Source organism: Plecotus auritus (genome assembly GCF_963455305.1).
Source record: "Plecotus auritus genome assembly, chromosome: 9".
Lineage (NCBI taxonomy): Eukaryota > Metazoa > Chordata > Mammalia > Chiroptera > Vespertilionidae > Plecotus > Plecotus auritus.
This window is the reverse complement of record NC_137783.1, coordinates 147084999-147110175: the sequence shown is the minus strand read 5'-3', so window position 1 is coordinate 147110175 and position 25177 is coordinate 147084999. Positions and strand designations below refer to the sequence as shown.

Below are 25177 nucleotides of genomic sequence, written 5' to 3'. Positions count from 1 at the left end.
GTCACAGAAGTAATGCAAGTTTTAACTACCACAAGATTACATTTTCACCTACCAAAGATCAGTAAAATGGTACTACCCAGTGTTACGGAGGATGCAAGGAAATGGGTACTTTCCACGGGTAAATGGGTCTGACCTTTCTGGAGGGCAAGTGAGCAATTTAGACAAGAACCTTTTAGATGGTCACAAACTTACTCCTAGCGACTCATTTTGAAGATAGAGGTAAACCCTGAGACAAAGGGTGAGAGCAGTGCCTTTCAGAGGTGTCCAGAAAACGGTCCCGTAAGGTGCCCTGACAAAGGTGCTCTGGCCAGGTGAGTGTGGGTAAGGCTGTTTCCCATAGCCCCTTCTTGATGAGTCCCAAGGCATATTGGCAAACCAGACACTCAGTGTATATCCTATATAATAAAAGGCTAATAGGCAAATTGTCCCCTTGACCAGGAGTTCAACAGCAGGCTGGCCAGCCAACCGCCCATGTCCCCTGCCCCTGGCCAGCTGGCCGGACCCCACCCATGCACAAATTCATGCACCAGGCCTCTCATACATATATACAAACACACACACACACACACACACACACACACACACATAGAGTGGCCAGATTATTATGCGTTCAGAGATCATAATAATTTGGCCACTCAGTGTAGAAATCTCCTTTCCACATATTATATGGTTTCTACGATTAAATGCCAACAAGACCCTTGTTTTTAGTAATGTCTACATTCCTCCAACATTTTATTGTGAACATGTTCAAACTTACAGAAATGTTGAAAAAATGCCATGGTAAACACCCATATACTCACCATCTAGGTTCTGCAATTAACGGTGCGGACTGTGTTGCTGTTTTATATGGAAGATACATGGAATTTCCACACTACTCTAGAATTTTATAAAAATGGAATCCTACAATATGTTCTCTTTTGTGTAAAGCTTTTTTGACTCCGTGTAATGTTTTTGTTCTTGTTTTTAATCCTCATCCAAGGAAATGTTTTTTTATTGACTTTTAGAGAGAGAAGAAGGGAGGGAGGGAGAGAGAAAGAGAAACATCGATCGGTTCTCTCTCCCAGATGTGCTCTGACTAGGGACCAAACCCACAATGTAGGTATGTTCCCTGACCCGGAATTGAACCCATAACCTTTGGTGTACGGGATGGTACTCCATCCAACTGAGTCACCCGGCCAGGACTCAGCGTAGTGTTTGTGAGATTCATCCATGTTGCTGCATTATTTGGAAGTTTATTTTTGTTATTGTATGAATATACTACAGTTTACTCATTCTTCTGTTGATGGATACCAGGGCTTTTCCCAATTTTTAGCTATTTTAAACAAAGCTGCTATGATCATTCTTCTACAGGTCTTTCTCTGGCCATGTACTTTCACTTCTCTTAGGTATATAATAGGAGTTGAATTGCTGGTTCATGGGTTGGTGTATGTTCATTCTGTAAGAAACTGCCCCATCTTTTCCCAAAGTGTACCATTTTACACTCCCACCAACCAGATGTGGAGTTCCAGTCACTCCACAGTCCCATCAACACTTCTCATTTTAGCCATTCGGGGGGGTGATAGTGGTGTCTCAGGGCTTAAATTGAATTTCCCCACTGAGCATTTTTTTATATGCTCATTGTCTACCTTGCTTTGTGAATTATCCTGTCAGAGTTTTTTAAACCCATTGTTATTGGATTGTAGTAACATCTATTTTTAATTGTTATATATAGCATATATACCAAGGGGTATAAAAATATGTAGAGTTTAAAGACCACTAATAAAAAGAACACACGACCCAAAGGATGAGAACATTATTCTTAGCTTACTGGGGGAGCTTTTTATATGTCTTCTTTTACTATGCACATTTCCTTTCGTTCTATCAGAATTGAATGTGCCTGTATTTTCTGTATATATTTTACCAATCATGTGTATCTCTAGACAGTATGCCATTTGGTTTTGCCTGTTTTTGAATTTTATATTCTGTGGTTTGTTTTTTGTTTTGGGTGAGTTTTTGTTTGTTTGTTTTGTTTTGTTTTTGCTCAAATGTCAGACTTTTGTGTTCAGCCAAATTGATACAAATAGCCAGAGTTCATTTATATTACTCTGTAACATTCCATTATGTGACTACCCCATAGTAGAATGTCCATTCTACTATTAGTGAATTTTGACTTTTTAGTTTTTTTGCTCTTAACATTGCTGTTGTAAACATTTTTGTAATATCTTTCAATATCCTATAAAACTCGTAATCAGCATATATACTTTGGAAAGACACTATACTGTACCATAACGTCTATTAGTTGTTAATTGTAATAGTGAAAAGTTGGTAGCAACCGAAGTGTTCAAAAATGAAGGTTAGTTACGTGTATGAGGCATGCATACAGTAGAACATGATGTCAGTATTAAAATGTATGTTTTACGTATTTGTAATGATTTACAGTTGTTAATCACAGTGCTGAAAAATGAGTAGCAATTTAAGTGTTTAACAAGAAAGGATTTGCTAAATAAATTTATGAGGTCTGAGTTAGAATGTAGGAATTGACATTTATGCTTTTGTTATATTTAAGGTCATTTAAAGATATAAGTAAAAATAGCAATATGTTATACTATCGAGAGAGTGCTAGAAATAATTTTGTAAAATAATAAATAAAAGATTTGTGTGGGAGAAAACAAAGAATAGAAGCAAGTACTCCAAAATGAAAATAGTCATTAGCTTGTGGTGGAGGGAGTACAGACTGTTTGTATTTTGTTTTATTTCTGGATGCTTTTCTGTATTTTCAGATGCTCTGTAGTGATATGTGTACCTGGTACAGTGGGGAAAGCAACAAAGGTTATTTTAGAAAGAGAACTTTGAGTCTCCAGGTACTGTTTTTATCATCGGTCTTTTGAATTGCCGGCATAGAAGTTCATTCCCCACCCCTCTCTGGCAATTGCAGGAATTTATGTGTGTGTTTTTTTGTTGTGGTTGTTTTTTTTTTCCTCCCAACTCTTTTATTTTTTTAAGGAAAACGATTTTAACTATAATAATGCAATCAGCATTAATATTTTAAGAAAAACAATTTTAAATGTAATAGTATTACATGCAATAAAAATTAGTATTTCAAGAAAGAAGGACTTTAAATGTAATAATATTACCAAAGCTCTAACAGTGTAATTTTGCAGGAATTTGAAATTAGAAATCTTGCTCGAGAATAACCTGACATGCCCTGAATTAATGTGCAGGCCTATTTTCAAATGAGGCCAGCGTTCTCGGGAGGCTGGGAGACATCTCCATTTCAGCGTTTTCTTCTGCAGCCTCAAACTGTGCTGTCCAGATGTTCATATTTCCTCCTCCCTGCCTCCCCCCGCCAGCGACAGCAGGGCTTCTCGCGGGTTTGGTGATAGGGAGGCACGTTAAGGTTGGTGTCTCAAATGTACACCGGGGGTCCACTTGGCCTCGGAAGGCGTCAGCAGTCAGGAGAGAGCCTGCTGATCGCCCGAGGGATTGCAGGGTCTATGCAAGATGCCCTATAAACATGGCCTCTTTTTTCCTGAAAGATGGTGAAGATGCAGCGGGTGCCGGGACCCAAGGACCCAGCGGAGCTGACTTACTACACCCTGTACAACGGGAAGCCTTTGCTAGGGACCGCGGCTGCCAAGATCCTGAGCACCATTGACTCCCAAAGGATGGCCTTGACCTTGCATCACGTTGTCCTCCTGCAAGCTGACCGTAAGGGAATAGTCTTTCCTTCATTCATTATTTTTAACGCCATTAAATGTTTCCTGAAAATGAAAGTGATTCCCTAAGCTCCTGTTAACGGACCCAGAGATAAACATTTCTGTACTAGAAGGTTTTTAAATCAATCAGCTGTGTTTGAAGCAGTACGTTATGGGTAAGGGATATGTTTTCAATATTAGAAAGATAGTAATGATATTGCTACACCCAAATTCTATCCACTCTTCCTCCTCAGTGAATAGCTAGAGAAATCGCCGTAGCTGAGATCGTAGTCGTCTGCTGGGGAATTGAAGATAACCTGATTCACTAAGAATCGATAGAGTCCTACACGAACTGCCTTGGTTCTGGAAGACATACAGAAATGGGCAAGAGCTGGGCCCTGCCTTTAAGGAGCAGAGAGGGAGCTAATGCAGGATACAAAGGCGTGGACTGCGGGAAAGTGCTACAAGGGGGCAGTGTGATGCCGGGGTCAACCCAGGGAGGTTTGCTCTGAAGGGGCTTCTGAAAAGAGTGAACAGAGAAGGGAAATTAAAAATAATAGCTGCTTCTTTGAATACCTTCCCCTGTGGCAGCTGCTATTTCCGAAGGACTTGTATGCATGCATATAAGCACAACCAATGGACACAAGACACTTGGCAGGGGAGGGGCGTGGGATGAGGGCACGCGACGGGGTAGGGGAGGCTGGGGGAAAGTCAATGGGGGAAAAAGGAGATATATGTACTACTATGTGTAATACTTTAAACAATAAAAATAAAAATAAATAAATAAATATATTTTTATTGATTTCAGAGAGGAAGGGAGAGGGAGAGAGAGATAGAAACATCAATGATGAGAGAAAATCATTAATCAGCTGCTCCCTGCAGGCCCCCTACTAGGGATTGAGCCCACAACCCAAGCATGTGCCCTTGACCTGAATCGAATCTGGGGCCCTTTAGTCCTCAGGCCTTCGCTCTATCCACTGAGCCAAACTGTCTAAGGTGCAGCTGCTATTTTCATTGCTTTATATAGACTTTCTCACTTTTTCCTCTCATTGGGACAACTTTATTCAGCTGCAAATTACAGATGAGGAAACCGAGGCTCAGAAAAGTTAACTAACTTGGTCAGTCCTGCAGAACTAGTACCGAGATCGCCAAGATACGAATCTGTCTGACTGCAAACATGTGTTCTTAACTATCACTCGCTAAGGTTTCAACAGAGAGAGAGGAAGGGTGTATTTTCCAGAAAGAGGGAGCAGCGTGAGCGAAAGAATGAAAGTGAAAAGCATCAGGTGTGCTTGAAAAGCAAGGCGTTCCAATAGCCTGGAGCAGTGGTCGGCAAACTGCGGCTCGCGAGCCACATGCAGCTCTTTGTCCCCTTGAGTGTGGCTCTTCCACAAAATACCACAGCCTGGGCGAGTCTATTTTGAAGAAGTGGCGTTAGAAGAAGTTTAAGTTTAAAAAATTTGGCTCTCAAAAGAAATTTCAATCGTTGTACTGTTGATATTTGGCTCTGTTGACTAATGAGTTTGCCGACCACTGGCCTGGAGTGCAGAAACCTGAGGAGGAGTTGATGGCTTGGAGACGCTTACTGCTTCAGAGAGTCCGGCCTTGGTGGGCAGGGGAAGGAGACTGTACATAATATGATTCATGTGCTGGAGATTTTTACCTGGCTCGCTGTCTCTTCTTCTGCATCGCCTCTCCTGTCCTCGTCCATCCTCTCCTTTGACCTGTCAGTGCTGTGGCCTCCTCCCTGCTGTTGAAGGCCTTGGGAAGGGGCAGAAAAGCGAGAGCTGGCTTTATGTAGAGCAAGAGGTAAATGGAGTGTCAGGGGGAGTGGTTGAGGCGAAGGGGACTGGGCTGAGGGCGGTTGAAGGGGAGCGGTGGAAGGTGTGAGAGCACAGGTGGGAGAGAGATCATATCCGAGTAGAAGATGCGTGGAGCCTTTTGGAAGTGAGAGTCCGGGGGCCATGTGGGGGGTTGCCCAGAAGTGTGGCTACGACTCCGAGGGCCAGGCTCCCGACCCTGCTAGCCTGGCTCTCAGGCTGCTGTCCCTCAGCCTCGCTTCTTTGTCGCCTCTGAGTCCACTTGGTCCTCTCAGATCCCTTCTACAGGAATTCACAGTTCTCTCTCCCTTTCTCCTTTCATAGTTATGTCCTCTTGGACTTTGCAGGTGCTTCCCAAATAACTCAGCCTCAGTCACTTTGTCGTTAATGCACCGTCCATACTGCAATTAGAGTCACTATCTATACTTTGGAAAACACAGATTCTGCTCTTACACCTACTCCATTAAAAGGTATATATCTGCCGAAACCGGTTTGGCTCAGTGCATAGAGCGTCAGCCTGCGGACTGAAGGGTCCCAGGTTCGATTCCGGTCAAGGGCATGTACCTTGGTTGCGGGCACGTCCCCAGTGGGGGGTGTGCAGGAGGCAGCTGATCGATGTTTCTCTCTCATCGATGTTTCTGACTCTCTGTCCCTCTCCCTTCCTCTCTGTAAAAAATCAATAAAATATATATATTTTTAAAAAGGTATATATCTGATGGGTCTTCACTGTTCACAGAATAAAATCCAGACTCTGTAACAGGGGTCTCCCAAGCCCTTCACAGCAGGCACTCCATCAATGTCCAGCTCACTTCCCAACCCGGTCTCCGCCTACTTTTCTCTCCTTCCTGTCTAATGCTTCAGCCACACAGGAGCATTCATCCCTCACTCTCCCCATTCCTCTGAAGCCTTCCTGGACCCATGAGTCAGACCCCCCTTCCCCCACTCTTTCTTAGCTCCAGGGGCTTCCATTGCCCTCATCACATTGAGCAAACGAGTTGTTGTCTCTCTCTCCCTCTTGAGCTCTTTAAAAGCAGCTACCACACCCCCTTTATCTTTGGATATCCAGCCCCAACTACTGTCTGGCTCTGTTCTGGTGAAGGCAAAAAACCAGCCTTTGCTAAATGCCTGTGCCAGGCCCCGAGGGAGGCATGCAGTTGGAAGACACCAACACAAAGCAGTTGCGAGCAGAGCCTTTGCAGTAAGGCAGACCTGGATTCACCCCACGCCCTGCTCTTCCACTTTGTAGCTATGGAGCTCAGAGACCAATGAATGATCCTCCCTGGCCTTCATTTTCCTCATCTGTAAAGTGATAATAAAACAAACAAACAAACAAACAAACAAACAAATGTAGTAGAGCTACTCAGATGACTAAATGAGAGAATTATTGCATGGAAAGGGCTTAGTACAATCCTACTAAGCACTTTTATTCAGTGGTAGCTGAATGTCTCATTTATCCATAAGGTAGAAGGACTAATGGAGAGAGGGAATGAAGATGGAAAGGTGACTTGAAGGTTAAGAACCCATATACTTCACGGAATAGGGTGCTATTAATGAAAGTAGAAAGGGGATTGGAGAGGAAAAGCATTTTTAGAAGGGAGAGGTAATTTATTCTGTCTGGGCCACGTTGAGTTTAAAGTAATGAGATATTAAGGGGTGCTTTGGGGGTATCGAGGAAGTGCTAATAAAATATTGAGGGGGTAGGGATGGGATATTGATGGCTGAAGTTAAGAAAGTTGGAATTCAAGCCTGGCTCTCAGGACAGAGGTTGAAGTTAACAGTAGATTTTGAGAATGTCGCAGATACAGGATAGAGTTAAAATCCCAGAGACAATCCGAGTGCACAGGGAGAGAATAGTAGAGGACAGACCCTGGGAAATGCCTCCATGCCCGGGATTGGATGAGGAAGAAGCTGCGGCCAGTGAAAAAGAGAGTCACTGAGGGAAGCAGCAGCGAGGCCAGAGGCCCCCATGAGCCTTGTGGGCCACACCCTGAGTGGAGTGACAGCCATGGGGTGGTTTGGGCGGGAGAGTAACGTGGACGGAGCACTCACAGCTGTTGGGCCCTGGGCTAGGCCCTCCTCCCCACCCACTCACACCAGCATGAGCTTTCACAGCCACAAAAAATGAGCAGGAAACATTTGTGAATAGATTTCTTCTCCTTTCAACATTTGTTCCATGTAAGAATAATTTATTTTTAGTTTAGATTATGTGCACCCTTTGACTTCATTCTTTCTGACAAATACGTGTGTGCGTGCGTGTGTGTGTGTGTGTGTGTGTGTGTGTGTGTCTGTGAACTCAGAACTGACTTCACCTGTGTATTTCAGGGAAATGATTTTTCATAAAAGCACCTAACTCCTTGGGACTCAGTTTGCTCACCTGCAAGTTGGGGATAAGAACAGCCCCAGGCAAAGGTCCCATCACAGTGCCTAACGCACATAGAGGCTCAGAATGTTGTCTCCTTTTCCTGTCCTTCTCTACTGCAATTCTTGCAAGTTAAACAACCATTTGTTTCTTTTCACCTCTGTACATGACTTTGTAGTTCTAGATCATTATGCCAATGAATATATTGTGTTTGGATGACTTCAGTTGACCTCACTTTACTGTCTCTTCGACTGTTAAATCAATTTATTAATGTACATAAGATAAATCAATTCTCTCCTCATTTAAGTAGAGGTGAAAGGATTTTACAGACTGCTTTGAGAAGGAACATATCCACCAAAACCATAAAGCTGAGTAAAAGCAGAACACATGTCGATATTTCATTCCTGCTAATAAAAAAAATTAGATGTATATTTGGCGTATCATGTTCTAATGCATTTGTCTTTATCGGGATAGAATAGCACAGCCCCAAAAGAGGCATATTGGTGTTTTTCACAGCGGGTCTAAGCTTTAAAAAATGTTGAAGGCATACAACTATAAATACCAAATTACTAAAAGCAGCAGCAATTAAATGTTTAATGTCAACAGAAGCACATTATCTAATGAGCTGTTTTCAGAAGTTAATAATGTGATTATTAATCACCGATTGACAGAAACTGGGGAAAAGAAGTTCTTTTGCGCCAACAGCACTTCAGAGCTAAGTGCTGCCTGGTGAGAGGCAGATCTTGGCTAACACGACACCAGTTGAAGTCGGCGGTGGTTGCAGTCAGAGAGACAGGCCGGCTGGCTCTCCAGGCAGGTCCTCACCACAGGGCACTTACCAGCGGGTCTTCATATTCCAGAGTCTGGTCCTCAGCTCTGCCAGTCTAGTTCAGCAGGATCAGGAGGGTCAACTCATGCCAACCAGACTTGCCAAGAGCTTGGTATATAAACCAGATTGGCAGTATGTCTATTTAAAATACGGATTAGAACTATCAAGGAGAGGGTACTTCTCCCTTTAACTGCCCATTACTCTATCCTGTATGAAAATCTGCATGGGAAGCCAAATTGTAACAGGGGTAAAGGTGATTCATTTTTAGATTGTCATTCAACTTTAAATATATATCTATATCTATATCTGTATCTATATCTATATCTGTATCTGTATATCTGTATCTATATCTATATCTATATATCTATTTCAGAGAGAGGAAGGGAGAGGGAGAGAGAGATAAAAACATCAATGATGAGAGAGAATCATTGATTGGCTGCCTCCTGCATGCCCCCTACTGGGATAGAGCCCGCAACCCAGGCACATGCCCTGACCAGGAATCGAACCCTAACCTCCTGGTTCATAGATTGATGCTCAACCACTGAGCCACACCAGCCGGGCCAGCCGGATTCTTTTGACTAGATGGAAGCATTTCCAAGTTTCCCCAGCCAGCCATTTGGGAAGGTGGAAGGGAGGTTTCCACTGGTTACACTTTAATCATTGCTCACTCAGAGGGTGAGTTCACAACAGTATTTAGAGTCATCTCTCTGTGGCCTTTGCCTCCTGAGTCCAGCACTACTCTAATGCTCAGATTTATTCTCTCTTCTTCTCTTTTGATTCATGGACATCACCGATGAGGAAAATTGGTATGTCTCCATCTTCCTCCTCCTCCTAGCCATAGTGAAGGCTGGCATTTTATTGAGCAGCTACCAAAGCACCACATGTGTCTCACTGACGCCTCTCAATGTGATAGCCCCATTTTACAGATGAGGAAACTGAGACTCAGAGACCTTGAGTCCCTTGCCCAAGGCAGGAGTCTTTCTATCTTAAATCCTCTTAACCATCCCACGACTTGGGACTGGGGGGTAGGGAGAGATTTCTCTCCGGTGGCCTTTCCCTTCCCAGTGCTCCTTGTCATGTGCTTCCCGCTGGCTCTTCCCCGCAGCTGTGGTGAAGAACCCACCCAACAACCTGTGGATCATCGCTGCGGTGCTGGCGCCCATCGCCGTGGTCACGGTCATCATCATCATCATCACTGCCGTGCTCTGCCGGAAGAACAAGAACGACTTCAAGCCAGACGCCGTGATGAACCTGCCTCAGAGAGCAAAGGTACGTGGTGGACGCGGGGCGGAGGGGAGCCGGCGCCCGCCCTGCAGGGCTGCTCCGCTGTCTTCCCTCTATTGGCTTTGGAGACATTGAAGTACCTCCAGAAACATCCTAACAAGCCCTGCTTTTGAAGAAGACCCTTTATTCATTGATTTATGTGTTTTCATGTTTAAAAAATTATGGGAAGGCGTACATAACAAAATTTACCATCGTGACCATTTTTAAGTGTCGTTAAGTAGTTACTTTATTGCACACCCTTTAATTTTATAATCAGGACACGATAGCTAATGCTTATCTCCTGCTCACTCTTCGCTGGAAGTGCTTTACATAGAGCAGCTCAATCCTGCAGCAGCCCTAGCAGAAGGGCCCTTGTTTTACATAGGAGGAAATTGAGGCACGGAAATCTAGGTAGACCTCATCTCTGACACCCCCTTTTTACAAAGATGTGACTCCTTCAAGATCACACAGTTAGTAAGTAGCAGAACTGATAGAATTAGGTCTCTTGGCTCATAACACACAGCTCTTTGGGGCACCTTAGACCCTCAAAGTGTTCCTTCTTCCATTGGCCAGAGTGGTTTATCCTCAGAGGCTGCCGTGATGGGCAAGCTGCAGAGCCTCGGCCAGTCCGCCGTCAAACTCCAGTGGCTCCAGTGAAGCCCGGCCAGGGGCCCCATCCACTCTCCCAGCCTCCACAGGCCTGCCCTGGCCACTCTGCTGACTGGAAGGGAAGTGGATGGAGGAAATTCCAAAGGCTAATTTTCCGGTCACGTAGCTCCCTCCATGATAATTCTGTAAAGGAAAATATAATAACCTTCAATACCCGATGTTTAAATAATGTCTTAAAACTTGTGGGGCTCTTCTAGGTCTATCACCTCATTTGCTCATCACAGCAACCCTATGAGTAGGTGGTAGTCAGGGAAGGTTTTATTTTATTGCTAAAGAGAGACTGTGGGGGCCCAGCCAGTGTGGCTCAGTGGTTGAGTGTCAACCTATGAACCAGGAGGTCACGGTTTGATTCCCGGTCAGGGCACGTGCCTGGGTTGCAGGCTCGATCCTCAGTGTGGAGCCTGCAGGAGGCAGCCGATCAGTGATTCTCTCTCATCATTGATGTTCCTATTTCTCTCTCCCTCTCCCTTCCTCTCTGAAATCAATAAAAACATATATAAAAAGTTTTTTAAACTGAGGGACTTGTCCAAAGTCACATAACTCTCCGCAGAGAGGCGACTGAGGCCCATGTCTGAGTCTCTGGGCTCTTTCACTTTACACACCTCTCTGAACCCTGAGCTTTGACAGGTAGAATCCCCTTGCAGCTCTGAGCTCCTGAGCTTTGTCCATCGGCGCAGGAATGAAGCAGTGAATGGAATTGCATATCCATTGGAAGGCATGTCATGGAGATCATTCCTGTAGGGAGTCACACATGCCTCATTCTTTCTGGGTAATCACCCCTCACTTCAGCCCAAGAAATGAAATGAATTTGATTATTTATTAAACCAATTCACTTGTTGAGAATCTGCAGCCTGAGTAGACTCCCTGATACTGAAGAACCAAACCCCGAAGAATGTTGTTCTGATTCTGTTGACACAAAGCAAGCAGCTTCCCAGATGCATCCCAATGTTGGTAATGATCCAAGCAGTGAAAAATGAAACTGTTCCAAGTAGGGGTACATTTCCATCTGAGCTTACTTACAACCTGAGCCTCTCAGACACAGCAGTAATCACCAGAATGTAATTGCAGCCCAGTCCAGAGATATAAAACATGCCACACTGAGGTTGTAAATGCCACCTTTGTGTTATAGGTGAAGCCAAAATTTTATTAATTTGCCAAGATGAGTTGGCCGACACATGATCTCAGCATACCTTCTGACTTGAAAGCCACCGGCAGTGGAAACAGATTCATGTTTGTGGGTTCTCATAGCCCCTTTTTATGTTTCTACCTGGTCACTGTGCTGATGTTGAAAGTCATGCAACTCTCTGTTGCACGCGATGATTGAATTCACTTGTGTGTGGTGATGCTGGTGGTTTTCTCCCATAATGAAGCTGGATCATGCACTTGGATTGCCGAAGCCCTTTGAACAAGGGAAACCAGCGGGCCAGTGGGGTGGAACTCTTTCTTACTGCATCCTTCTGCCCTTGCGACCCAGCAATGCTGCAGTGTTTGCAAGAGGAGAGCCACCTGCATCACTTCTCATGACCTGTGTGTGAGCAGAATGCATTGAATGCCAAGGGACAAGGTGGAATGAGAACATTAGCCTTTGCCACCAATCCACAGACCAGGAGGGTGGTCTCCCAGATTTCTGGACATCACTGCGTCTTTAGAATGCAGGCCACAGTGCCAGAGGGCACGGGGGATCCTGGCTGAGACTCCATGATAGACTGACCATGCTAAGAGGAGGTGATGTGGCTGTCCTGGGAGCTGAGGCCAGAGTGTGAGGCCCGTGCCCTTCTTCAGAGACAGACCCGTTACCATTGTTATCAACTGGGCTTTTGCAGGTAGAATGCTGAGAGGATGGTAAACGCAGGAGGGCCAGGCAGTCACCTCTTTTCTTCCTCGCTCGCTTCTCTTTACTCTTTGTCATTGAGGTCACAGCCTTTTCCCATTGTTCTCTTCATATAGTTGAAGAGAACATGGTTCCGAGGGACAGGCAACCTTAAGAGACACTAGTCAGGGCCGTATCCAGGTGCACGTGGAGCTTGGAAGGGCCTGCAGTGGTTGGCATGGTCATCTGCTCAGGTCGGGTCAGTCACCTCCAAAGATGCCCAACTGTTTACTCGCTCTCACATACTCTCTGTATGACCTGTACTTAACCTCTTTGTGCCTCAGTTTTCCCATCTGTGGAAGGAGGATGGTAGGTTGTTGTGAGGATTGTGTTATGTAAATTACTTTGAGCTGTGCCTGGTATATAATAAATATTATGTACAAGTTGGCTTTTATTATCACAACTAGAGGCCCGGTGCACGAAATTCGTGCTTGGGGGGGGGGGGGTTTGTCCCTCAGCCCAGCCTGCACCCTCTCCAATCAGGGACCCCTCGAGGGATGTCCGACTGCCCGTTTAGGCCCGATCCAGGTAGGATCGGGCCTAAACGGGCAGTCGGACATCCCTCTCACAATCCAGGACTGCTGGCTCCCAACTGCTCACCTGCCTGCCTTCCTGATTGCCCCTAACTGCTTTTGCCTGCCAGCCTGATCACCCCCTAACCACTCCCCTGACAGCCTGATTGATGCCTAACTGCTCCCCTGCCAGCCTGATTGCCCCTAACTGCCCTCCTCTGAAGGCCTGGTCACCCCTAACTGCCCTCCCCTCAGGCCTGGTCCCCCCCAACTGCTCTCCCCTGCAGGCCTGGGTCCCCCCGAACTGCCCTTCCCTGCAGGCCCAGTCGCCCCCAACTTCCCTCCTCTGTCAGCCTGATCACCCCTAATTGCCCTTCCCTGCAGGCTTGATCGCCCCCAACTGCCCTCCCTTGCAGACCTGGTCCCTCCCAACTGCCCTCCCCTGCTGGCCATCTTGTGGCAGCCATCTTGTGTCCACATGGGGGCAGCCATCTTTGACTACGTGGGGGCAGCCATCTTGTGTGTTGGAGTGATGGTCAATTTGCATATTACTCTTTTATTAGATAGGATAGAGGCCTGGTGCATGGGTGGGGACCGGCTGGTTTGCCCTGAAGGGTGTCCCGGATCAGGGTGGGGGTTCCCTTGGGGCGTGGGTCGGCCTGGGCGAGGGACCTGTGGTGATTTGCAGGCTGGCCACGCCCCCTAGCAACCCAAGTGGAGGCCCTGGTATCTGGGATTTATTTATCTTCTATAATTGAAACTTTGTAGCCTTGAGCGCAGGCCAGGGCAGGCCAGGAAGTTTGGCTTCCTCCATTGCCGGGGAAACCCAAGCCTCCTGCTCTCTCCAGATCCATGGCCACAACCATTTTTGTTGGAATTTATTTATCTTCTATAATTGAAACTTTGTAGCCTTGAGTGCAGGCCTAGGCCTGCCAGGGTGTTCGGAAAGCTTGGCCTCCTCCATTGCTGGGGAAACCTAAGCCTCCTGCTTGCTCTGTGGCTGCAGCCATCTTGGTTGGGTTAATTTGCATACTCGCTCCTGATTGGCTGGTGGGCGTGGCTTATGGGTGTAGCAGGGGTTTGGGCAATTTGCATATTACTCTTTTATTAGATAGGATGCTTTCTACTTAAAATATCTCGGTAATGTGTCTTCTTTTGGAATTGTTAGAGATAATTTGATGTGATAGTTTTATAAAATTAAATGAAGTAACTATAAAGACTTCATGATGATGTATTGAAGGGGTTGGGATCGCTAGTTGTATCTAATGGGCAATTCATCTCGGGCTCTTTCTATGTTGGAGGTTGAAAGACCACTACCCTGTCAGTCAGAAGAGTAAGGGACTAGGAGTCGTTCACCACTTAGCCGTGTGATCTTGGGCAAGTCACTGAACCTCTTTAAGCTTTTGTTTTCTTACGTGTAAAATGAAGACTGTGATGTTCGCCCTGCTTACCTCATGGGATTCTGTGAGGACAAAGTGATGTGTCAGAGTTTTGCAGGCTCTAAGTACTGAACATATGCAGGGGCTGTTATTAACCTAATAACTACGACCACTTCTTAAGCTTGTCATTCTTTAATGTCTTTATTTCTGCTTACCTGTTATCAGCCCAGTCCCAGCAGGGAACTTCAGCCCAATGTGAAGTGTGAGGAGCCAAATCCAGAGAGAGTTGGGGGTAGGGTTAGAGGGCCAGAGACAGCTTGTCCTCCTCACTCGGTTCTTGGGAAATCTTGGCTGCCATTGGAGACTCCCAGCTACTCACTGACATGCCAGGAGTCTCAGCACAGAAGCAAGGCCAAGTCCAGTAGGAGATGCCCAACCAAGATGGCAGGCTGCAGAAGGAAAGGAGAGGCCGTGGGAAGAATCATCAGCAGTGGTTAGGTATTCGGGCTCTGGCTCCACAGACCAGCTGTGTGAGCCTGGGTAGTTGCTTAACCTCTCTGAACCTCAGTTTCTTCATCATTAAAATGGGGAATCATAAGAATACCTACCTCTTTGAACTGTAGTGGGGATAAGTGACAAGTTTATGTAATGTGTTTGGTACTGTACCAGCAATAGCAAGTGAAGCTGCAACTGTGAAGTTCTTGAGGGTAGGGGGACAGTTATTATTCATCTTTATATCTCCAGCAGCAAGCACAATCCCTGGCACAAGCCACTGCTAAATAACTATAGCTGGAACAAAATCAAATAAGATTTGGCGGGAGGGAGAGCTGAGAGTATTGCAGAAAAGGGGCCAGCAGGAGATGAGGCTGGACAGGTGGGTTCAGCCAGAATGGGAAGGACCTTGAATGCCTTCTCATAGAGATTAGGTGCCATGAATCATTTTTAATGACCTGATGTGGTTTAACGGAGATAACTTTGGAGGCTTGTTAAGGGCAGGCCTGCCAAGGAGCAGAATGGAAGTAATGAGACCAAGGCAGGAGTCAATAAAACAGTGGACTTGGAGAGCAAAGGTCAGCTTCTAGAAACATTTCAGTTGAATGCAATTGGTGACCAGTTGGTTATAAGAGCTTCTAAGAACACTATCAGTCATCCAAAAGCTCCATTCTGTTTCATGTAGCCCTATGGGTGGGGAGGGAAATGAATAGACAAACACTAGTTCAGAAACATTCCCAGATCCTGGCATAGAATGTCAGTGGCTTGTCAAGGGCGGGCTACAAGGGTCAGAGTGTGAGTGTCTCAGAGAAGAGGGAGGGATGAACACACTGCCCAGAGAGAGTTTCCCTGGGAATTGGGGGAACTGTCTGTGGCAAAACTATAGACAGCTTAAAATAAGGAAGCTTTACTGGATTTAACAATAAAACTCCATTCTGTTCTGAGATTCGGTTGCAAGATTTGACCAGTTGGCCACAGTCCTAGAATGTTAAATGTAGCTGGAGCCTTCCTGCTTTATTTCTCAGCTAAATTAGATGATGAAGGAAGAGCTTCTGATCAAATCAAGTTCTGTTAGAACTCAAATGGTAGAAATTGAGTTTTATCCCCACATTTTCATGAAGAGATTCACTGACGTCAATTCCATCTGGGCTAAGATTTAGTAGCAAGGCAAACAATACTGGCTAATATTGATTGAGCACTTACTATGTGTCAGGCACTTAGCTAAATGCTGGACTTAAATTTACTTATTTAATCCACACATCATCCCTTCGAGGATGGTTAAATATCACTCTCACACCCATACACATTTTATCCTGTTTACACTGTTACTATCTCCATTTTACCAATGAGGAAGTTGATTTGCAGGGAATCTCAGTAACTTACCCAAGGTCACCCAGCTAATAGGTGGCAGAGTCGGGATTTAAACCCAGGCAGTCTGATTTCGGAGCTTTCGCTACTAACCACCCCATTGTCCTGCTTCAAATGTGTATTGTGCTCCTTTGGAGTGTAGAACAGGATGGAGACACTCCCAGGAATTGTTTAAACAGGCCTCTTGGTTTTTTATTACCACACTAATAGATGTCTGTTGGGTTTTGCTCACAGCTGCCCTATTCACTTGGGCTTTCAGACATGGTGCAGTAAAAGCCTTGCTAGTGTCCCCGAAGCAAATGCTAGGACAGCCAACTTGCTTAAGGGAGTACTCTGGATTAAATAGTGATCCCGTAAATGCCACAGGGTGGCAGGTTTCTCTCCCTCTGTTTTCAGTTCTGTGATTCCCCTTTACTACTGAAGCGTGGTGGAGGTGAAGCAGATAGGATCGTCTTCATTTCTCAGATGAGAAAATTGATGCTCAGAGTTCAAGTTACTTGGCAAATCAAGTGACTTCAAGTCACGCACCTTTTATTGTACGGGAGTTAAGGGATGATGGAATATTCCCAGGTAGGAGATGACAGGACCTGTTTAACGTATCAGTTAAGGGTTTCTAATTAGTCATATCCAGAGACTTAAAATTAGTGGTCTAAAATCCTTAAATGAAGTTTTTTCTCATACACATTATTTGCATCTTGTTTTCACTCTTCATTTTTCTGAGTAAGTCTTATATAGAGATTCCGAAGCTGGGTGGAATCCACACGGAATCTGATTTTGCAAAGACAAATTACGATGGAGATGAGTGAGCTCCTGTTGATTGGAAAGCCAAGTAGGGTCCTAACTCATGCGCTTTCCCGCCCGACTTCTCCTGAAGCTGCTGTTAGAGTCACACTTTCTCCGAAATGTGACTGTAAACCTGTTTCCTCTTTGCAGCCTGTGCAAGGCTTTGATTATGCCAAACAGCACCTGGGCCAGCAAGGGGCGGACGAGGAGGTCATCCCCGTGACCCAGGAGACAGTGGTCCTCCCGCTCCCTGTCAGAGATGCTCCGGCCTCGCAGGAAAGGGACGTCGCCCAGGACGGAAGCACCATCAAGACGGCCAAGTCCACCGAAACCAGAAAGAGGTAGGCATGGGGCCAACTTTGGCCTCTCCGTGTCAACAAGAGAAATAATTGATGGTGAGAGGAACCAAAGCCCTCAAGTGAATCCCACTGTTCTCTTTAAACATTCCCCTTCATGCTCATTTTGAATATTTGAAAAGGAGACTGAAGGAGATGAGGAGAATCATAATACCTGCTTCTCCTGAGCCAGCCTTCGTAAGGTTTCGCATTGCAGATCAACCACGACAGCAGAGCTCTAGCTCTTACGTTTGTTATAATAAATTTGGCACCGACGTCACCCTTACACATTGTAACTTACGGTAAAAGCCGTTCCTTTGATTCAGCATGTGTAGTTGTAGTTTATCTGGCAGGTTCTCAGTGGTTTATGATTTTAGTTCAAGACCATTTATTGAGATTTCACTATGAAGAGAGTTCATTGACCTGCATTGGGAGGACTACAGAGAGGTTTACGATTGATTCCTGACCCCATGAATCTTGTGATGGAGAGACAGAGGGATAAATAGCTGGAATCCAAGCGCGATGTGCCGACGCCCGCAGTGGAGTCTGAACAAAGTGCTGTGGAAAAGAGAGGAGGAGGAGCTTAATTTTGATGAGGGTGGGCAGCGTGGAGGAGGTTATGTTTCAGCTTGGCCTTGAAGGGTGTGTGGAGTGTCAATAGGTGGAAAGAGATAAAGGCATCCAGTCTAAAAGAGCCAAGAGAGATAAGGGACAGCCACATTCACTTAATGGTGAATTTCCTTGAGTTTAGAGTTCATGGGGGCCGGGATGTAGTGAAGGATGAAACCAGAAGACAGGTTAAAATTGTAGATGATTTTAATTTGCAGGCTCAGGAGTTTGACCTTTGTGCTCTAGCCAATGGGAAGCCATGGAAAGTTCTTCAGGATGACAGTAATGCCCAGCCTGAAAGATGACTCAGGTGGTAATGTGGAAGATAGATGGGAGAGTTAGGCTAGAGGCCAGGAGACTCACAATAAGGACTTTGCAATTGCCTTGTAAAGAGGTAATGAACCCTAAGGCAAGCCCTGTTGGCTGGCTTAACAAACTCCCATTGCCAACCCCCTTCTCCCTTGCCTGGAGACCACAATGGTTGGAAAAGCTATGTCCTGCCTGCCTCCTTCCCTCTTTCCTTCCCTTCACCTCACAGATATTTATTAGTTGTTTGCTGTTTACCGGGCACTGGGGATACTGCAGTGAACAAGACAAATTTCCTACTCTCTTGGGATTTACAATCTAGGGAAGAGATAGACAATAAGCAGACAGAGAACGAGATATATAGTATGTCTAGTGGTGGTGAATGTGAAGAAGAAAACCGAAGCATGGTAAGGACATAGAGAGATGGAGAGGGGGCTGTGACGCTATTTTAGCAGAAAGTCAGGGATGGCGTCTCTGATAGAGTGACATTTGAGAAAGATCTGATGGAAATGATGTGTGAGCCTCAAGGCTATCTAGAGGAGGAACGTTCTAAGCAGATGGAACAGTATATGCAAATTCCAGAGGCAGGAACTTCTTGATTTGCTTAAAGGAGAGCAAGAAGGTCAAAGAGGCTGATGTGAACCTTAGAGGAAGTGGTAGTGGATGAGTCAGAGTTTAATAAGTTGTTATGGCCCTAACCGGTTTGGCTCAGTGGATAGAGTGTCAGCCTGCAGACTCAAGGGTCCCAAGTTTGATTCCAGTCAAGGGCATGTACCTTGGTTGCGGACACATCCCCAATAGGGGGTGTGCAGGAGGCAGCTGATTGATGTTTCTCTCTCATCGATGTTTCTAACACTCTCTCCCTTTCCCTTCCTCTCTGTAAAAAATCAATAAAATATATTTTTTTTTAAAAAAGAAGTTGTTATGGTAAAAGAGATCTATAGCAAAATAAACTAGGAAATGCTGAATTAAACAAAATGCAATGAGTCTCTTTATGACAGGGCAGATCTGAGCCTTTGACGTGCTCGTGTGCATTAGGAATAGAGTAAACATTTCCCAATCTTAGACTCGTCTGTGGAACTTCGACAAGAACATCCCACTTGGACTATGAGTTCCCTCTTGGCAGACTCTGCCTTGGCCCATGGCTGTGAGTGGGCACTTCCAGTGTTCACGATTTTTGGGGTGCCGAAGTACATGGAGGTGTACAGAACTGAGAATTCCAAGTTCCCATAGGATGAGGGGGGAGGAAGGAGGAGGAGGAAGAGGAGCATCCACTAGCAAGTGCTGCATTTTATCCCAGTCCATTTCCATTGAAGGGGTCGGGTGCCATTAGGTTCTGAATCTGGACAATTGACAATAGATGAACAAGGGGTTGAATGAGGCCTCTGGATACCTGCCCCCTGGTTGTCTCCCACAGAGGGAAGGCCTTTATGCTCAGCCCACCCACAGGCTGGTGTGATCTAAGGCCCCAGGGAGCGTGAACTCACTCAGCATGAACTCAGCAGGGGCTCTCCAGAGCCCATTTTTCCACTGGGTCCAGAAGGCCAGAGTCTAGCCCCTGAGGGAAGGTGAGAAGGCCCTGTGGCTTCCCTTGTCTAAACGCAGGAGAGACTGTAAAGAGAAGGTGCTGCCCTAGCCGGACTGGCTCAGTGGATAGAGCGTCAGCCTGTGGACTGAAGGGTCCTAGGTTCGATTCCGGTCAATGGCACATGCCCAGGTTGCAGGCTCAATCCCCAGTGTGGGACATGCAGGAGGCAGCCAATCATGGATTCTCTCTCATCATTGATGTTTCTCTCCCTCTCCCTTTCTAAAATCAATAAAAATAAAATTAAATTTAAAAAATAAATAAATAAAAAAGAGAAGGTGCTCCGGCATGTGGGGAAAGCCACTAACTGCAGGGGGAGCTCTGGCTTCCAGGGCTGATTGGCCACCTCCCTCTATACCTGTATACCTGGCACAATGCCCAACACAGTTGGCGCTCATAGTGTATTTCCTGAATGAATGAATGAAAATAGCTCAAATTGGTAGTTTCAAATGAAAGTAGTTAGCAGTTAGCACAGTTAAGTGTGTGTGTGTGTGTGTGTGTGAGAGAGAGAGAGAGAGAGAGAGAGAGAGAGAGAGTCAGAGTGAAGAATTTAATGGTGCAGTGACTTCATCTTCAGTGGCTAAGGTATAAGGTATATTCTGTATAGAGAACAGCCAAAGAGAACTGTGAGCCCTATGTGTCCCTGAAGATGCCACGTGAATCACTCGGCAACACTCTCTGAAGTGCTGTGTTTTAATAAGAGGGCATGCTTAAAACCATTTCCACAGTCACTGGGGGTTAATGAAAAAGAGATGGGAACTGAGGGCTGCGCTCACTGAACTTCTCTGCTGAGCTAAGCACCGGTCAGCGCACTTCAGGACAGCCAGCTACGTAACCCCTGCTGCAGTATGGGTGTTTTTTTAAATTTCCGAATCATTTCTTTTTTGTAGATGAAACCGGAAAGAAAGGCTACAGACATAAACTGTGCAAATAAAACAACCTTGAGAGGAGGCTGTGCTAGTCGAAACTTACCATCTCCTTGTTGCTATGGTTACCTCCAGCAGGTCACCCAGTGAGAATGGCTCTGTCATCAGCAACGAATCAGGCAAGCCCAGCTCAGGGAGGCGCTCGCCCCAGAATGTAACGGCACAGCAGAAAGTGACAAAGGAGGAGGCACGGAAGAGAAATGGTGAGAAGCCTTCCCTGCCAAGTACCGCCCTCGAGCCTGTCCCACACACGCGTGCACACACGTGTGCGCACAGGCCTGCACACACTCACACACCCCAGTGTGCCACCCTCATTTTTTCTTTCTGTTTTGTCCTACAAAGGCCACGAGTCAGTTTCCTGCCTACCTGTTAGAGTATTGCCTTACCCCCGTCTCTGAATTATTCTGGCTCCTGTTCTTATGGAATTGTGCAGGCCTTTAAAAAACTCTAATGCAGAATGAACTGATGTTTGCTTAGAGATTTTTTGATTCTGGGGTGAATCAACATTTCTAGCACCAGGTCCTCTTGGGTGGCAGGTCTCTGAAATGCTGCTTGTCTTGGAGATTCCCCCCATTTTACTTCCCTGACTCCCCTGATATGTTCCAGGGGTTCATTCTAGGCCGTTGAGTCCAGATGCTGCAAATCCACCTCTCCCAGGAAAAACAGCACAGTAATAAATATTATCGTAGACATCAGCCTATGCTCCTGCCTTTATTTTCCAGGGAAGCTTAACTGTTGAGTTTCTCAAACAGATCTTCTCCCTCCTTATAAAGGTTTGGTGTTGGGGTTTGTTGGTAAGGCCTCGGAGCCATCTGGCTGTGCTGTGGCACCATCTATACATAGCTCACATCTGCCGGACCCCATGGTGCAGCCTCCCTGTCTTCCCAATCCCACCTTTGTTCTGATCCTCCTCTCCACTCGGTCCTTCCATGAGTGATGCTGGCTTCCTGGAGACCAGATTCAAGTACCCCATGCCGCCACCCAGATCAAGGAAGGTTCCTTTTGGAGTTCCAAGGGTTGCAGGCAGAGTCCTACAGAAATGCCAGCGGGAAAGCCCAGTGATCTGGCAGTCGGCTTAATTGTGCTTCCTTTTTAAAGGAATTGGATGAGGTGTGGCCCAGGGGCTCTCTCTGGAAGCTAGTGCCAGAATATTCTTTTGCTTTCAAATGTCGCTTACTTATTTCTTTGTTTCTGACAAAATAAAGAAGAGAGACAGAAAAGAAAGAATGCCACAATGGACCCCATGCCCAGCTATCATATAAAACACTTGTTTAAAATGTCAAGCTGATTTGATCCTTAAATTTTTTCTTCTCCTGAACTCCCCTGCCCTGTAACGCGGAGACTGCTTTCCACACCAGAACCAGGCCATGACATGTGGGGTTTTCCTGGGACGTCTGTCCTCCTTGGGGCCAGAAATCCTGCCCATCAGCGCTCGGCCAAGCCAGCTCACCGAGGGCCCGAGCTCTGACATGTGAAGGGGGACGTGAACTTAGCAGCTTTCTTCTCTTCCTTCCCAGAGCAAGGTGCTAAGAGAGAAGGGGAGAGGAAGGGGGAAGGGAGGCAACACAGAGACAATGGACAGTGAAGACACAGGGGAAAGTTGTTTTAACCAAGTGCAGAGACTGCCATCACCACCCAATCAAGGGACCCTCCCTGCTTCTCTACTCCCTCCCAACCCTCCCTACCTGCCTTCCTTTATATTCTTCCTGGAAATGTATAAGGTCAAGTCAAAGTCCACCTTCCCCCCCCCCCCATCCCCCATTACCCACCCTAGTCCTCAAATGACCTTGAATAACTTAGCGTGTCTTTCTCAGACCTTTTTACTATGCATATGACAACACACCCATCTCTTTGTTTTCTGTTGTATAGCTTCGTTTTATTTTGTAAAATGGGATCAATGTACATACTGTTCTATGGCCTTTTTCTCGCCTAAGAATGTGCAGCCTACAGACTCCTCTGTCAGTAAATACACACATACAAGATGATGCCTTTCCCCGTCCCCGCATTTATTTCATAGACAAGGAGCAGCAGGGCCGGTTTCAGATCTCATCGCTCCCCACTCCGCTGGGGAGACACGGACATGCTCGAAATGTCCCGGCTGACCTCCCCCATCCTGGTTCTGCCACCCGCTCTGCCTGCCTCCTTGTTCTGTTTAGGTCACTGTGCTTATTTAAACATCAGGTTCAGCAATGACAACAGCACGGCGCACAAGCAAAATGCAGTTACTGACCAGGTTGAGGTGTTCACGCAATAGCTTTACTTCAACGCCACCTTTCTGCCGGTTCCCAGTGCTTCGCTGCATTGTCTTTTTGCCAGAAGTCAACCCAGTGGATTTTCAGGGTTGGTCGCTTCTGTTTCACCACTGGTTCCCACCCAGTGAGGTTTCCGTTTGAAATTTTCAAATAGAAGTGATAGCACCAACACACTTAATGTAAACAGATGCTGAAGCACCTCAGAATTCTACGATGGACCTTAAATGGAACCTACATTTACTTGTCCTTTTTATCCAAGGGCTCCACTTTATCATAATGCTAGGTGATAGTCTACCCCCCAAAAATCAGGAGTGTATTTTATTGGATTGGAAGATGAACCTACGGAATGGAAGAAAAGAGGGGAGAGAAGGAGGAAGGAAAGACATAACATTGAAATTGTGGAGAAATACAGAAAGGTACCATATTGTCAGCTTGCGAAGGGTAGTTTAGTGTGTGACTGTGGTCTCTGAGAATGGACTGTTCTCTTGGTGTGGAATATTCAGATACCGTTGTTTTATGGCTCGGTATCCATTCTGGAGGTTAGAGTTACGAAGGTTAGTTAACGAATGTTAATGTTCCAGGCTGTCATTCTAAAACTGTTCGTTTCCCACCAGTTTTGTTGCATGTGTACCTTGTGATTTTCCACTCTTGTGACAATAAGACCTTTAAAAGGGAAAGACATTTTCCCTCCAGGAATGCAGCTGAGTGGGTCCTTGTAGCTCAATGGCCTCATTAGCTCCCTACTTTAGAGTCTGTTTCAGGACAATCCTATATAATAAAGAGGTAATATGCAAATTGACCATCACACACTCACAAGATGGCTGCCTATGACCAGGCCGGCAGGGGGGTTAGTGAGGGACGACCAAACAACTGAACAAGCAGGCTGCGTGGGACGACCAGGCCAGTGGGAGGGCCGTGAGGGGCAACCAGGCCAGCAGGGAGGCAGTTGGGGGCAACCAGGCCAGCGGGGGGGGGGCAGTTGGGGGCAACCAGGCCGGTGGGGGAGGTGCAGTTGGGGGCGACCAGGCCAGCAGGGGGGGCAGTTGGGGGCAATTAGGCTGGCAGGGGAGCAGTGAGGGTGACTAGGCCAGTGGGGGGGGGCAGTTGGGGGTGACCAGGCCGGCAGAGGGGGCAGTAAGGGGTGACCAGGCGGCGGGGGAGGGGTAGTTAGGAACAACCAGGCCGGCAGTGGGGGGCAGTTAGGGGCAACCAGGCAGGCAGGCAGGTGAGCGATTAGGAGCCAGCAGTCCAGGATTGTGAAAGGGATGTCCCAGATTGGAGAGGGTGCAGGCTGGGCTGAGGGGATGCCCACCCACCCCCGTGCATGAATTTCATGCACCGGGCCTGTAGTGTTTAAATATAAATGGGAAAGACAGAGATGACAGCTAGGATTTTGAAAGCAAAAGAGTTTGGAATTTTTTTCAACCAAATACAGACACTTCAACTTCTGAATTAAAACCAATGTCACCCAGCCAGTGTTGCTCAGTGGTTGAGCATTGACCCATGAACCAGGAGGTCACAATTTGATTCCTGGTCAGGGCACATGCCTGGGTTTCGGGCTCGATCCCCAGTAGGAGGCGTGCAGGAGGCAGCCAATCAATGATTCTCTCTCATCATTGTTGTTTCTATCACTCTCTTTCTCTCCCTTTCTCTTTCCGAAATTAAAAAAGAAAAAAAGAACCAATGTCACCTTGGAAAAAGTGTTTCCTGGGAAACGAGTTAAAAATGAGTTCCAGATGAGGACATAATATATATATTTAAATGTTCAGTCATTTAAGAGCAAAAACTTCCATAAACCCTTAACTGTGGACCTTCCTTTAAGTCACCGAGAGACGTGTCAGAGATAGTAGCTCAGAAACACAGCTTCAGTTTTCATTCTTCCTGTGCCTTCCCAGGGAGGTGAAGGCTTGCTTATTATCTGATCAACACCAGAGGGCAGTGACGCTAGTTATAAATAGTCTCTAAGCTTTAAGGGAAATTCCAGAAAGGAAGAGCGTTATCTGCCTCAAATGGGAGGATTTCCCTCCTCCCCCGCCATGCCAATGTAAAATACACATCAAGAAACGCAATCTCCCTTCCTAGCCTGATTTGCAGAAGTTCAGACCAACACTGCAACTAAGGCACAACCAGATCCGCGTGGCGGCAC

General features: G+C 46.2%; 1 protein-coding gene across 5 annotated transcripts in view; it reads left to right on the top strand.

Annotated features, from left to right (window-relative positions):
- Positions 1-25177, top strand: part of KIAA1549L (KIAA1549 like) — a 230088-nt gene that overhangs the window by 156614 nt on the left and 48297 nt on the right. For 3 of the 5 annotated variants that reach the window (XM_080687146.1, XM_080687144.1, XM_080687142.1), the window contains 4 exons: positions 3516-3687; positions 9788-9951; positions 17169-17359; positions 20855-20982. In XM_080687146.1, the coding sequence (XP_080543272.1) occupies positions 3516-3687; positions 9788-9951; positions 17169-17359; positions 20855-20982 (655 nt within the window). The remainder of the gene's footprint in view (positions 1-3515; positions 3688-9787; positions 9952-17168; positions 17360-20854; positions 20983-25177) is intronic. The other 2 variants (XM_080687145.1, XM_080687143.1) reach the window with 1 other exon arrangement.